This window comes from Corvus moneduloides, chromosome 19 (genome assembly GCF_009650955.1).
Source record: "Corvus moneduloides isolate bCorMon1 chromosome 19, bCorMon1.pri, whole genome shotgun sequence".
Lineage (NCBI taxonomy): Eukaryota > Metazoa > Chordata > Aves > Passeriformes > Corvidae > Corvus > Corvus moneduloides.
Window position 1 is genome coordinate 7448707 of NC_045494.1, and position 15592 is coordinate 7464298.

At 46.0% G+C, this 15592-nt stretch overlaps 1 protein-coding gene across 6 annotated transcripts in view; it reads left to right on the forward strand.

Moving 5' to 3' along the window:
• The window catches only part of LLGL2 (LLGL scribble cell polarity complex component 2), a 33136-nt gene extending 25849 nt beyond the window's left edge, over nt 1-7287 (forward strand). For 2 of the 6 annotated variants that reach the window (XM_032129112.1, XM_032129115.1), the window contains exons 16-27: nt 7-160; nt 457-607; nt 1291-1407; nt 1912-2078; nt 2730-2994; nt 3689-3842; nt 4379-4416; nt 4874-4921; nt 5442-5484; nt 5717-5774; nt 6203-6264; nt 6610-7287. In XM_032129112.1, coding sequence (XP_031985003.1) covers nt 7-160; nt 457-607; nt 1291-1407; nt 1912-2078; nt 2730-2994; nt 3689-3842; nt 4379-4416; nt 4874-4921; nt 5442-5484; nt 5717-5774; nt 6203-6256 — 1249 coding nt within the window. In that variant the 3' untranslated portion in view covers nt 6257-6264; nt 6610-7287. The remainder of the gene's footprint in view (nt 1-6; nt 161-456; nt 608-1290; nt 1408-1911; nt 2079-2729; nt 2995-3688; nt 3843-4378; nt 4417-4873; nt 4922-5441; nt 5485-5716; nt 5775-6202; nt 6265-6609) is intronic. The other 4 variants (XM_032129113.1, XM_032129114.1, XM_032129116.1 and 1 more) reach the window with 4 other exon arrangements.
• Nucleotides 7288-15592: the final 8305 nt, after the last annotated feature.

A 15592-nucleotide genomic window follows, 5' to 3' on the forward strand; every position in this document is an offset into this window, starting at 1 on the left:
TTCCAGGTGCACACTGCATCCCAGTGACCAGTTGGCCTTAGAAGGTCCCCTGTCTCGGGTGAAATCCTTGAAGAAGTCCCTCCGTCAGTCATTCCGGCGGATCAGAAGAAGCCGCGTGTCCAGTAGGAAGCGGCGAGGAGGTAGTGGGAATGCCTCAGAGGTGAGGGCTTGACCTTTTTGGGGTCTGTCTGTTTACAGCTTGGAGCCTGCTGAGACTGCTTAGAGCAGGAGGTGGTCTCAGCCCTGCTATCAAATCAGTAGCTATTGGTCTGAGGGAAAAATGGCAATTTCTGATGCTGTTCTGTTAGATAAAAACAGGCACATTTTTAGAGAAGATCAGTTCAGAGGACAAGTTCACTGGCGTGACCCTGCTGTGCCTTTCTATTGCTGCCACCCCCCCCCCCTCTCCCTGCTGTGTCTATCCCTGACTGACAATGTGTCTCCTCATCTGTGAAGGTGCAAGAAGCAAATGCCAAGTTTGACCAGGACGCATTGCAGGAGATGGAACTTGCTCCAGTCCAGCGCAAGATCGAAGCCCGCTCGGCAGAAGACTCTTTCACTGGCTTTGTGCGAACCTTGTATTTTGCTGATACCTTTCTGAGAGACAGTGAGTAGGAAAAGCATCTCTCTCTTCTTCCAAATGGGTTTTTACTTCTTCTGCCAAGGAGTGTATTAGGATTTACTGCCAGGAAAACTCGGCACCTCCTGTGTCCTACTTTGTGCTGTGCTGAAAAACCAATATAGAACAAGAGCATATGTTGTCATGCAGAATTGTTATTTAGCCATTCTGGGCTGCTGGCTAATCCGAAGCAAGTGGCAGTTCATCTTTGAATCAAGTCTTTATGTATGATTTTCAAATGGGCTGGAATGGCATCTGACTTTTTAGTATAAACTTTTCTTTCTCTCGTTGCTCTGAAGTTCACCCCTATCTCCAGCAGAGCCTTTTAATTTTGGTGAAGGTGGGGGGGCTGGTTGTGCATCTGAGCCCAAACTGATACCATGCACAAGTTTACTCTGCTCCTGTGTGATATAAATGTGTGAAAACTGGACACAGCAGTTGTGGTGGTTCGTGTGGTGGTACTTTTGCCTTTGCTCACGTGCAGCGTCCTTTCTGAGGGCTGCTGGTGTATTGGGAAAAGAATGGTAAGAACTTCCAGTTTGCCTGGCAAGTCCCCCCAGATACAAAGCTATTTAAGGTGCAAACAGAGGGAGGTTTTTATAGCCAGGGAAAGCTGTTACTGAAGGGTGTCATGGATGGTGCCTTGCTCATGGGCCTTTTTGTTGTTCCAGGCTCCCGGCACTGCCCGTCCCTGTGGGCTGGCACCAATGGAGGGACAGTCTACGCCTTCTGTTTACGTGTTCCTCCAGCAGAGAGGAGGATGGATGAGCCTGTGAGGGCAGAGCAGGGTAAGTGCCTGGTGAAAGCAGGGTTCTGCTGGGTCTGAGCCATCACTCACAGGAGTTACGGGCAGAAAAGCAGGATGGCTCAATTAGTGCTGTTTATCAGTGACTGGAGCCAGGTGTGGCAGTGTCTGAGCTAAGCAGTGCTCACTGCAGCAGCTGAACTGGAGCTCCAGCACTGCTTCATGTGCCTCAGCCTCGTTTCCTACTCACTTCAGAAATGTGAATTTTTGTCAGCTGTCACTGAAGTTTGCCATCAACCCTTGCTGCACATGTCCCTTGTTCTGACAGCTGGGCCTGATGTCTTTATGTAACAATGGTTTCTGTTTAACACAGATCAGTCCAGTCAGAATGCCCTTCAACTACTAAATCTTTTTAGGCAGCATTTCTATAACCACGGTATATAGGTCTCCGGCTCTGAGAGGATGTGAATGAGTTTCTAACAGTGTCTCTGACTAGACTCCTGTTTGTTTTTTCTGTTTGTTTTCCCTCCTTATCTTGCCTGTCTAGCCAAAGAGATTCAGCTGATGCACAGGGCTCCTGTTGTGGGGATACTTGTGTTGGATGGACGCAGCACTCCCCTCCCGGAACCTCTAGAAGTAGCACATGACCTTTCCAAGAGTCCTGATATGCAAGGCAGCCACCAGCTGCTGGTGGTATCTGAAGAGCAATTTAAGGTGAATGTCACCTCTTAAAGGGGGGAGGTGCCTATAAACTGTGCATGAAATCTGCTAAAGCCCTGGGCACAGCTCAGTGGAGAGAGAACTCTTGGGTGTGCTGGTTCTCCTGTACCTGAATAACAGCCATGGGACAGCATTTCTGTTTGGTGCAGTCCATAAATCAGATGTGTGCTGGTGAGCTGGGTGTTCAGCATAGTGCTGAATAAAGAAATTTTATGCCTATATTACATTATACTCTTCGGACAAGGCTGCTTCTGCTTTTGGGTAAGAGCTTTTCTGTGGTTAGTGCAGAAGCAGGAATTTGTAGGTATGTTTGTGAAGTAGCTTAAAGGTTTCTTGTTTTGCACACTAACTCAAACCCTGTTCTCTTTCTATAATAGTTTGTAGCCAAATAGGGAAGAGTTTTGGAAAAATAGGGGAGAAGTACAGTTACAGCCTGAAGGGTAAAACCGATGTCAGAACAGAGATAGATTCTCACGCTGCCTGTGGCTGATTCCTTCTTGTGAGCAGGGGGTTGGCTCTGGTTACACCTGTGTGTATTCCCTGTGAATGGAAACATTGTCCAGGGAGGGAGCAGCAGATGTCCCAGGGAGCTGCTGCTGCTGCCTTTGTGCAGGAAGAGGTGTCAGTGTCTCGTTTCTGTGACAGGTCTTCACGTTGCCCAAGGTCAGCTCCAAGCTGAAGCTGAAGCTGACAGCCCTGGAGGGCTGCAGGGTACGGAAGGTGACAGTTGCCAACTTCGGCAGCTGCAAGACCGACGATTACAGCGAGAACGACCTGGCAGTGCTGACCAACCTGGGAGACATCCAGATCATCTCCCTGCCCTTCCTCAAGTTACAGATCCGCTACCCCTGCATCCGCAAGGAGGATGTGAGTGGCATTGCATCCTGTGTCTTCACCAAATATGGCCAAGGTGAGGTGGGCTTCCCCCAAATCATCCCTCTTATTGTGTGTTTGAGACAGTGGGAAAGGGCTTAGTGTTTACAGCTGGCTGTGTACACATGTGAGAGTATTTCAGAAATGTGTTCGTTGTGTGTTTCCAGGCAGTAGCAGCTCCCAACAGGTACCAACACATGAGTTAGCAGAAGCAGGAGTGAGTTTATTCCATTACTGTTAACGAATACAGTGGTTTTCAGCTTGGATGTGCTCCTTAGGTAACTTGCACCTGGCCACCCTCCTCTTGTTTGGTGTGAGGGAATGGCTCTCCAAGCAGCAGGCTCTGGGGAAATGTCTCCACTTTGCCTCCTGTACATGCCTGTGGCTCAGCACTCACATTGCAAAACTGGGATCCAGCATGTTATGGCTGCTGAAGATGGATTGCTGCTTTCCAGTTCATTTCTTGCATCTTTCTGTGCTGTTTTTCCTAAGTGTCAGCACAGGACAGCAGAATTCTCTCTCAGCATAATCTTAAATTGCACAGTCTCTAGGCTAACCAGAGGGGGGAGCTGGGTAATATCTTCCTCAATGATCCCTCCTTGCTTAGATAGAAGGAAAAGCAAACCCTTTCTGCCAACAGACCACGCCTAGATCTGTTCTTTTTTTGGATCACCTTTGGTTCTGGAACTGTTTCCTGAGAATTGCCCTTGTAAATTCCCAAACACCTGTAGGTTTCTATCTGATCTCGCCGTCGGAGTTTGAGAGGTTTTCCCTTTCCACCAAATGGTTGGTGGAGCCCCGGTGCATCGTGGACATGCCAGAAGTGACAAGCAACAATCAAGTGCACAACAAGTCTGGCACAGAGAATGCTGCAAGGAAATCCAGGTAAACTCTGTAATACTCTTGCACACTGACTGTGTCTGAGTAGGGAGGGAAAAAAAAAACCCCTTTGAAGTTACTTTCTATGGAGGGACTGGCATCAGGAAATGTAACCTTCCCCCTGATGGTTTTCCTACTTGGAGTACATTTGGTAGGACACAGCAGGAAGCACTGGAACTGGTATCCCTAAGCTGGAGTCACTAACTTAGGGCAAGCCCTGGCTTGCTTTGCTTGTTCCCAAGTGCTGGAGCTGAGCTGTTGCTTTGTGAAGGGAAATCCAGCGTTCCTCCTCTCCTCTTGGAACAGAGTAACAGTAGATCTGACACTCACAGAGATCCTACAGGAATTTTATTTGAAGAGTTTATTAGTGTTCTGTGGTGTCTGCAGACTTCTGCATCACCAGCATGTGGTGAAGCCCTTCCTACACTCAGCAAACCATTTAGTTGATGTGCACTGGAGCTTCTTTCAGCTGCCAGGAACAGTTCTCTGCACGCCTGTGCCTCAGCATCAGTAATTGTTTTCTGTCTCCTTTCCTTTTTTAGGGGACCAGGAAAGAGTCCAGGTGACTGTGGAGAAGATGGTAAGTGGAAAAAAAATAAGTGTACTAAAGGTAGCATGGTGATGTGTAAACCTCAAAATGTCTTTCCTATTGCTACAGTTGATATTTTCTACCTAAGAAAAATAAGGAAAAATAAGGAGGGATGTGAGGGAAACATAGTGACCTGCCTGGATGGTATTTTAGTTGACACCTCTGAAGTAAATTGTGTGTGGAAGATTCCCTTAAAGGTTAGAACAGAGTTTTTGCTGGAGGAAAGGTCTGAAATTATTTGAATCTTCTGTTATCCAAACTAGTATTGCTGGAAAATACAGTTCAGTGTGTGAGATTCAAGGATTAGTTGTGAAGCATTCAGTAAAGTCAAAAAGTACTTAACGTGGGGGAAAAATCCAGTTCCATTGTGGGTTTCCAAAACTGCACTTATTTCAGGTAAAGGGGAGAATATTGTTAGGTAAAAGCTTTTTTTCCTACTCTTTTTTAGGAAGGAAGTCTGGGAGGCTGATGGAACATGCCTTACTCAATGACGAAAGTGAGTGAGATGAAGTCTTGCTGCTGAGAGGGAAGGTGCCTTTCTGGGTGGGAAAAGAAGAAAACTGCTGGGAATTTTGTGGATTCTAGTTCCAAGGGATCTGCAATTACTGGTAGAAATGCTGGGTTGTCTTGAATCCCCAGAAATGAGGGGTTGGACAGATAACCATGCCCTCGGGCAGGGTTGTTCTGCAGAGCTTCGTTCCCTGCTAAGAGAAGGATCTTTATTTCCAGTAGGACTTGTGTAAAATGACAGCTGGAACAGACAGTTCCTTTGGGGCTCTGGTACACGGGGATTGGCAATGTTTCCTCTGGCAAACAACTGCTGCAGTCCTGTGTGCCAGCCTGCCCAGTAAAAACCTGGTGCTGTTGAAGAGGCAGTGGTGATCCAAGGACTGACCTCTGAGCTGTGGGAGGCAGGTTCTGGAGGCTGTTCATGGGGAGGTGGAATGTGGTCAGGCAGCTGCCTCAAAGCAGATCCCCTCTGGTTTGGCTCACTCATTTAACCCTCTGCTTTCCAGAAGTGCTGAAGGAGATCCAGAGTACTCTGGAGGGAGGCAGAGGGTGAGTATCAGCCCACTTCTCTTCCTGATGGCTGGGGCTGGCTGGGGGGGGGGGCAGCTTGAGGTGACAGCAGGGGGGTGCCCACCTGATGGCAGGGATCCTTGTGCTGGAATCTGGTCATGTGTGCATCCCACAAGCTACCAAAGGGCAATAATGCGAGTCAGGTTCTCTTTCACATGCTGTCCCTTGGCGTTTTTTATGAATAATGCTTTGTCTCTTTCTCTCCGAAAAGCAGGAGAGATCACATTCCCACATCCCCAAGGAACAGGACTCTGAGTATTCGCATACAGGTTTCTATTTGTGTCAACCCATGCTGATCTAAGGGCAGGCCACACGGGCTTAGTTGGTCAAGGATGGGACTCTGGAGTTTTAATCCTGGCTTGACACTGTCCCTTGGATGTGTTCAGTGTCTCTGCTCCCATTCTGTCTCTACAATAGAGCTGAGCTACCACCACGGCTGCGGGGCTTTATTTCATCTCCCTAGAATGGTCAAGGGACAGGGGCTACCAAGTGTAGGCAAAGGACTACTGTCTGCAACGGATGCAGGAAGCTTGGTGGGGTTGGTAACTGCTGGTGTGGAAGGATCAGTGACTGCCTGATATGCTCTGCTCTGTGCACTTCCTCTGGACACTACCTCATCCTGGTCTTCTGTCAGCCTCTGGGAGTGGATGGGATGAGACTGCATTGCAATAAGGAATCTCTTCTTGTGTCATTGCAGGAGTTATGCAGAAAGAAATTCGGCAAGAAGTCCGTTAGGACACGGGCTAAGTAATGGAGGAGGTAGGTGAGGCTGAAGATATTTGAAGTAGCCAAAGGAGGCAGAAAGTAGAATGAAATTTCTTTATAAAATTCAGCTTATTTAAACGCTTTGTGCAGAGCTCTGACCCAAATTTTCAGGGTGAGAATCTGCTGGCTGAGTGGTGTGTGAGCACTGCTCAGTGCCTTACATGCTGAAGTGGTAAAGGAAGAGCTAAAAATCCTTTGAAGGCTCCTGACTCTTATCACAAAGTGAGCTGGTGAGGTAGCCAGAACTCCCAGCAACAATCTGAGCATATCAACTCATTAGCTCTCATTAGCTTTCAATGCCTGCCTTTTAAAATGGCTTTGCATTTTTCCCTGCTACAGCAGATTGACCAGAACTCACTGAGGACTTCCTGGCATTGGATCGAGTGCCATAACACTACTGACTGGGCAAACCGTCCCTGGGGAGAAGGCACCAGTGCTCCCAGCAGCCAGACTGGGGAGCTGCAGCTCGTATGCTGTGCTTGCTGCCTCTGCCTCCCCTTTAGTGCCTCTTGGAGACTTCTCCTGCTGGAGCCTGCCTTGCTTTAGGACAGCAGTGGATGCCAGGTCTGATGCACCACAAGCCTCTGAGTACATCTAACATTCAAATGTTTGCACATTTCTCTTTTCTACTGGGCTGGGTTTTAAATTATAAATGTTTTACTGCCTTGGCGCAGGATTTTAATAAACGCACACTGTTACCTCCAACAATTATTTTTTGTACAATTTTTTAAAATCTTATGGGTATTTCAGTTTTAACGGAAACATTTAGAAATTTACTTTAAGGGAAAAAAACCATCAAGTAATATATGCTAGATTCCTGTGGCTGCTGTATGTGGTATCTGAATGAGTAATTTTGGGGTTTGTTTGTTATGGTACTGTTAACTGGCTTTATGGATTTGGGTAGAATCTATTTTTGTAGCCATTCAAATCGGAGGAAAACTAACTGAATTTGATTTTTGTTTCAACACTACATTGCTCTTTTTTTTTGGAAATAAAATTCTGAATTCCCTTTTGTGATCCTTGTCTCCTCTCATATCTATTCTGTCCTTCAGCAGCTTCTTTCACATTGCCCACAGATCCCTGGGAGAAGGTGGAGCTGCCCTCTCTGAGCTGAGGGGCAAAGAGCACTGCTGGAGGTGAAGCAAGGTGGTGGGTGGGAGAAGTAAAGTGATTGTGTCACCATCCTGCAATCCCTACGGGATGGGGCTGGTGCCAGGAAAGGCCCTGGTTCAGATTATGGTTCCTGGAAGGTTATTGCTGGTTTGTCCTGGAATACTGTGGGTGATAACACTGAAGGGAGACAGGATTGATCTGGCAGTGCTGCTGTGCTATCTGCCAGTGGATTTGGAATTGAAGCTGGTGAAACTGCATAGAGCAGTTTGCTCCTCGTTAAAAATTTCCTTCCTTTATCCCTCACCTAACACCACTTTTTTTTTTTTCCAGCTAAGAAAAAGAACAAAGTATTCTGAAATTTCTCCCCTGTAACTTGCTTGTAGCCCTGACAGCCAGTGAGGAAGAACTAAATCCTCCTGCAATGGTGCTGAGTTGCTGTCCTTGGCATGCTTTGGAAACCTCTCCTTGGAAGCTCTCTTGTTTCAGGCTCTGTCTTGATCTTCCCAAGCAAGGCTTGAGGGATCCTTTCCTACCTGCAACACTTGGATGGCACATTCTGTTCTGCAGGAAAAAATGGTTGTGGAGTTGCTCAGGTGGTGCTTCAGGCACCCTTCCTTCTACAAGTACTAATACCTCCTTTGAGACCTAATTTATTGCTAATGAGGTTTTAGAGAGCCTTCTCTTTCAGTTTCCATTTCCAAAGTAGTTTTCACTTCCTTATTTCTGTTTGCTTCATTATTTCCTTGTCTCTTGCTGCAGGACTGAGGCTGGCAGGGAGGTATCCTGCTGTTTCCACCTCTTGTGCCAGGCACTGATGCTGCAAATTTACAGGAAATTATGGTTTAATCAGCAGCTTCTGAGCTGGTGTGACCCTGTGCATCATCCTGGTGCACCCAGCTGCTTCTTTCTGCTCCTCACAGATGGACTGATTCTAAAGCCTTTTCTGAGTATTTGCTTGTTGGCAGGCTTGGGAGAAGAGATGGGACAGTCCTGCTCAGAAAAGGCAGAAGCAATTTATTATCTTCTCCCTATTTTCACCCACATAACTTGAAAAGTCCAGTAGGTCCACTGAAAGAGTGAGGGAGTCACAAAAATGCTGCCATTACTTGTACACCCTAAATTGCATTTAGATTCAAAACCAACGGCGACAGAAAAATTAATCCAGGCTTCTTATTTTCCTCAGAGTACAGACCTGACTACAAATGGAATTGAGTAGTTTAGGGGTATGTGCTGAGATAATGGCAGATTTTTTTTCTAGCAGAGCTTTGGAACTGAAGGATTCACTGGAATGAGCTCCTTGACTCGTGGGCAGAGATGTTAAGAATCCTTTTAGAGCTGCTATGCCTAAAATATAGGAGAAATTGCAAAGGGACAAAGCAAGGCAAGACTGGAACTCAGGAACTGTGCTTTCAGTTGTGTTCTGAGCTGAGCAGGAGGGGATGGAAAGGCTTGTGACAGTATTAGGGTGCATTTATGTGCTGTCAGAAAACGAGCAGCAAGTAAAATCGGTGATGGGATGAGATGGTCGTGAAGGGCGGAGCCTTCAATGAATGATTGTAAGCAGCTTTTGAATGTAGTGGGGGGAAAAAAATCCCTCTTCATCTCTCCCTTTCAGGAACTGCCTTCTGAGCCTTGTGGTTACTCTTAGCCTGCCCCTCAGCTGACAGTAGAAATAATGGCCTGTTTCTGATCAGAGGATTCAGCTGCTGCCAAACCCCTCGAATTTTGTGCCTACCTCTACTTTTCACTTGAACTGCTTGTCTGGGATCTGATAGAAGTTTGCTGGCCCTCTCCAAGAGCTAATGCTTTAATGCTTGGAAGCACTCCGAGGGCTCGTTGGCCCTTATTAAGGTTATTGCCAGTCAGGCTTTGGCAGTGCTTTCCCCTTCTGCTTTGTGCAGCCTCACTGGGCTCTGGCACTGGGAAGTGTCCCTGGCTGCAGGACACGAGCTGCTGTTAACACTGACTTGAAAGAATCCTTCCAGCCATGCTGGCACAGTGTTCCCTGACCCCCACAGACCCACTGCTCTGCAGAGGGGAGAGTCTTGGATCACAACTAAAGAATAAATTTTCCACATCTGAGTACACATATTGGGCCCTTAATATGGGATGCTGTTTTATAGTGGCCTGAGTTTTAGGTCAAATGCTTTCTGGTAACGTGAGCTCTTTTATAGGGTGGTGTGTTTGCTGCCAAAATTCTCTACTCCTAGAAAAGCTTGGCCTGGAGCTCTTTTTTTTTTATTTTTTTTAACTTTTCAGTAGTAATGCAAGCTTTCCTCAGATGTTTAGCAACTGATTATTTGCAGAATTTGTCTAACAGTTCTATTGGAAGAACATCATGTTGGAAGGAAAAGTACTTTTCGTCTTGGTCATGAAGCCTGAGGCCTGTCTGGTTAGTGAGAGAATGAATTTTTTTTTTTTTTTTTTTTTACAGGTTAATTGGTCTGTTTCTTAGAATATGGTTTGTGTCTATGGCAGCTCAAATAAATTCATGCCTGGACTATGGTCCTAAATTCAGCCTCCAAACCACTGCCTATGTGGCCTCATGGACTGGGATGTCTTTGATTAGAGCAGGAACTGGTATGACTGAAAGATGAGACAGACTTTAGTGGAAATTTGCTTCTAAATCCCAGCAGTCCTTGCTAAGCCACGTTAGACTTTGTTATCTCTCTCAAGCAAAGACCAAGGTTGTGTTGCAGCTGTAGCTGATTCCCTGGGGTAATCCAGGTGGAAAAATTCCTTCAGTATCTGCCACAAGCCCTTGGTCACAGGGAACTCAATGCTTTCACTCACAGCCACAAGCCCCAAAGTGCTTGGATTATTTCCATGCAGCACCTCAACCTCTTTCTCCAGCACAATGATGATGATGATGATGGGGGTGTTTGACACGCTTTCCAGGTTAGGTGCAGCTTCCCAGAGGACCTGCAAATCCCTGTGTGAAAAGGCTGCTGTAGCAGTAGGATGGTCCTCGAGATCATCCTGGTGTTGGTTAATTTGTCCCAACTGTAGCTTAGGTAGAAACAGCCTCTCTCAAGTATGATTTTCTTGCAATGAAACTGTCATAGCACCAAACTCCTTGTTTCCATCTTGCCTCTCGTGCCTTTTGTGCATGTTGGCTGATCCATGGAGGGATGGGTTTGCTGGGAACACAACCAAGACAGGAGAGCTAAAAGGCTCCTTGCACTTGTGGCCTGTTTCAGTATGGAGGAAAACAGATACTTTGAGGCTCTTCCCTCTGCTCACCTCTTCCCCAGCTAAATGAGTAGAAACTGAGGCTCTCCATCTCTTTGTGGCACAGCTCTTGTATGCAGAACTAAGTTGTATTTTAAAAGAGCTTTTTGGCAAGGGAGCCCTCTTTAAGATGGATGGTCCTGAGCACATGCTGACAGCATCAGGCAGAGTCACCCGGGGTTGGAAGGACCTGTACCTCCAAGGGCAGAGCCCAGCCTGTCCCTGACTCTTCTCCTTCAAAAGACAAGGATCTCTTCCTCCTGTTTGCTTCTCTGGCAGATGAGTCTGTGCACTGTGTGCTTATTCCTCCAGCCTCTGCATGTTGTTCATTTGTTTAAAACCAATCTCGTGTTCTCTGCTTATGCTTAAGGCAGGGACTTCAAAAAATGGAGCTTGGATTCTGCTTACACTCTTCTTCCTTAAAGGGAACTTATCTTTATCAGATTGTTGTGCTGAGCCCTTGAAAAACAGGCTGAGCTCTTAAAAAAAACCAAATTGGCAACACAGGGACATCTCTGAGCTGCTGAACATCACCCCAAAGTCAGATATTGCAGCTCAAGCCCTGATGGGGTAAGAGTCCAAGGAAGCAGAGAATATGGCAGGATCAAGAAAAGGCTTGGTGTTATTTCTTAGGCAATGTATTGAGGCAAAAGTGGCTTCAGCTATAGTTGAGGGAGCTTTATTCCAAACTGCAAGTTAGCCACAGGAGTGGAATTTGGGAGAGGTATTTTTCAAGGGTGTGATTGTTCCGCAGACAAACACATCCTCCTGACTTTATTCTGACACAGATAAGAGCAGATGAAATGCAGGCTGTGACCAAAGGAGGTATCACAGTCCTTAATCAGTTTGATTACCTGTGATCTTGTCAGTGCTGTGACAATTTGCTCACAGTTCAGACCTGGTGATATTTGCCTGTGCTTTCATTACAGGAAGATGTTTTGAATGTCAAATGTAACGAAGATGGGGAAAAAAAATCCATCTCAAGGAAATTCAGTTCTGTTAAAGTAGATCCATGAGGCACAGTTTCTGGAAATAATAAAACTTAAGCATTAAGTGATAGTTACTTACTATAGAATTAACCTTTAAAAAAGACTGGTTTAATTTTATACTTAACTTTCTGGAGCTCCACAGCAGGTGGCAATACCTCAGCCCTAAAGGCTCCTGGAGCTCTTTGCTAAAGAGCAGTGTCAGTCCAGGCACTGGGATTTCTGTTGGGCAGCATCCAGGGTCCATCCTTAAAACCCCTTGTTTTGGGACTGTGGTAAGTGGTACATGAGGATTTCAAAGTAAAATAATACCACGTCATCTCTCTGGAGTGCTTTGCCCTTTTAAACCCTCGGATCTTGGATTGGATGGAAACCACTCCTGCTCCAATTAATCTCTGTTAATAACTGATGTTGCACAGGCAGATTCCTCCTGACAGTTCTCTGTGCCCGTTCAGCTGTTCCTTAGAGGTTTGTTTCTTCAAACCATTAAAAAATCCTGTTTGAGGGTAAGATCTTCAACTACTAATTTTTAGTGCACAAGAAAAATGCTCATTTCTCAGTAACTCAGTTCACAGGCATGAATTAATGTATCAGAGCTCCATGTGCCTCATTAATTAATAACATGGGAGGTAGGTACCATTAACGTGGTAGATTTTCTTTGAGGAGAAGGAACAGAAAGTAGCTGTGATAATTTCTTGTTCTGCATCTGCTTATGCACAGAAAGAACTCTTCATTGGTTTCCTGCATGGAAGTGGCTCAAATTCTATAAACCATTTCCTTGTCACAGTGATGTCTGGTGAGAGAGATTTATGTGAGGATCTCTTCTGTGCACAGGGAGGTGAGACCTCTCATAAAATGAGGAGAGATCTATGTACAGAAGATTAAGGGAGTTAAGTATCTGCAGTGGAACAGAGCATAAGATACAGGGCAGTTAATATTAAATGAGAGAAAATGTTTGTCATCCTGTAAAATAAATGTCAAGTTTGGAAGCAATCCCCTTGAAAAGAGTCTTTGAGTGTCTTCAACTGCCTGGCTCAGCAAACAACTCCCAGTTTGTTTCAGATCTTCAGCAGCAAAGCATAATAACAGTGCCTGTGCCTCAAAAGTGTAAAGACAATATCACAGGGCATAAAAAATGTGAGTGGCCTGGTATCTCATGAAAGTCTGTTAGTCTACTGTAGGATAATCTGCTTTTCACAGAGCCTCTGTCCAAGTTTGCAAACCAAACTTTCTTCCAGGTACTGTGGCCTTCCTGTACCCTCCTCCTCATTCCGTCCCAGAGTTCAGGAGCTCCAAAAGAGTTTCACCTTTGTGGCTGAGGTCTGTGCTGCCCTCCCATGCTGCTTCTTCCTGCTCCCTTTCTTCTGTTGGTGCACATTTGTGCTTTTAAATTTGATTTTTAGCTAACTAATGCCTTATGATCTGGAGTAAGGGAATAACCAGCAAGAGCAATTCCAGGCAAGCAGACCACTCATTTAAGAGGAAGCTCAGCATTAGGTCAGCTCACCTGTAAGACCAAATTGCACTGAGGTGACCACCAGAACTGGTGCAAAGGAAACAGCTGGGCAATGTAGAAGACCCTGGAAGGAAGGAGTGGCCCCACAAAGTCACTCTGGCTGTAACATGAGACCTCACCCTTAGCTGCATGATTCCTTCTACCTTTATCTCTGCAAGCTTATTAGAATCTGCTGGGGATTTTCAACTACCTGGGTGTAATCATTTCAGTCTGCACAATCTGACATTCCACTTTGAGCCTTTGATTTGTACTTTAGGGGCTCAGCTGCTTTTTGCAAAGCACTCATTCCCACGGGAGAACAGCCCTGGGGGCTGTAGCCCACCCCCCACCATTAAACAGGCTCTTGCTTTCATGTATAATTGGGTTAAAACCCAGTTCAAATCCAGGGCATTTCACTGACTCAAAGGAATTCTCTACCAAACAGGGAAGGAGAGCAAGGACAGCTCATTTGAGGCCACCCAGGTTCCTCCGTGTGCCCAGTGAAAAGGAAGTGTGATGTACAAACATCACATCTGGAGTCCCAGAGCAGCGCAGGACTCGGCAGCAGAGAAGGAGCAGCAGGATGACCCCCGGGCCTGTTTCTGGCTGCTGCCCATGCCAGAGCTGCTGCTGCTGGCACTGCTCTACCAGGAGCTCCCTGGTGCTGCCAAACTGGTGTTACCAAACCAGGCCTGAGTTTAGTACAGGCTCACCCAGCCTTGCCTCCTCGGTTTGCTCCTTTTAGACGTGAACCACAGAGGTCACTCAGGGGATTAGAAGGGACAAGTCTGAGCCGTGTCTTAGCACGGGGCAGAGTCCTTCAGCTCAGCCAGGTCAGGTCCATCCCTGCACAGAGCCTGGGGCTGTCTCTGACCCCGGGGATGGGGCCAGGGGACACTGCCTTGATGTAACAGGATCATCCAGCCCTGCTGAACGCAGACAACTGTGCAGCAAAGTGCTCCTGAAATATTTAAGGGGGCTGTTTTCAAACCTATGTAACTTAATTGTTTCGGTTTCTCCTTGCAATCATGAATACTTTATTTGTGTTCCTCGGGTTATGGCTGGGGAAGAGGCCCTTGGAGACCTTTTGGCCCATCTTAAAATAGCTGGAAGAAGGCAGCAGAGCCCTTACCAGTTTGAAACAGCGAGAGGTCAGGAATGAGAGGTCAGGAATTCTCTCTCAGTAGCCTGGGGTACAAGCTCAAAGGAGAATATTTTCTGTCAGTATGAGGCAGCATATGATATGGAAGCAAGAGTGGAGATATTTTATATTAATGTAATGGGGGGTGGGGGGAGGGAATTACATAAAAAAGAGAAAACTAATTTTAAACAAGTTTTACAGGCTTCAGGATTCTGACTGGATTGTCAATTCTACTTGCTGTGGAGTGAAACCAAGAGGAGACCCTATTCATACATTTAGCAAGTTGAATCTTAAAAACAGATGTCCCTAAGAATAGCTTTGACCAATCTCTTTACCTGAGCTATTACCAAGCAAACAAGGTGGTTGGGAATTGATGCAAAGTGTCATTCCTCTGATCAGTCATAGCCAGTTTCTACCCTTTTATTTGTGTGATTTAGTAATTTTTAAAAATGGAGTTACCTTTTCATCTCTATTTTATGCAATAGCATCAATCCTTTTATTTTATGTAACTGACATAAGAAGAATTTGCAATGAAAAGGTGATTCTGATGTGTTATCGCTCTCTAATAACTTTTTAAAATCATGGTGGCTGAGTGCTGCCTGAAAGGACCTGGTATTTTGTATAAATGAAGGAATCTTTAGGAAACGCCACTATCCAGTCTACTCAGGGATCTGGAGCTGAAATCTGGAAGGGTTTCATCTTTCCTGGTGCTTATCTCCCTCTCCCTTAACAAGATATGAACCAACTGCCAGCACCTTGCCAGCAGCACTTTAAAAGGCAAACAAGTATGTTCAGTCTGTGCAGAGAATTCAGGTTAGAGGTGCTGGGACAGCCAGGCTGGAGACTGGGGTGGGGAGGGAGTATCTGCACAGCACCAGTTTAGCCTTTCTCATCTCAGATAGCTCAGAGCAGACAGGAGTCTGAAGTGAATGTGATCAGTGCCTTCATCTCGGCCACCCCAGGGTGAAACCCAAGCACCTCAGGCTTCTGACAAATCACAGAAATCAAAGAAGCAGCTCCGATGCTGCCCGGGCTATGCAGAGCCTTGAAGAGGCTCCAGCTGATACTGATGGAGTTTGTTAGAGCCATTTCCTCCTCAGGAGTTGAATTTTTCAGAGCAGCTTCTCCTCCCTGCCCCACACATTAGAAGCTTAGAGCTAAGAGCCCCGGGGCTTTTTTCCAAGATTCTTTAAGGAATTCATGATCCAGATGCCATCAGTCATTCTGGGCTTTACAGGAGAGATTTCTCTTTTCTACAGAAAGGGATAGAGTGTTATTTGTGGACAGTTAATAAAAGAACGTGATGAAATAATTCACTACACTGTTGCTCTACAGCCTCATTCTTGTGAACTAAGA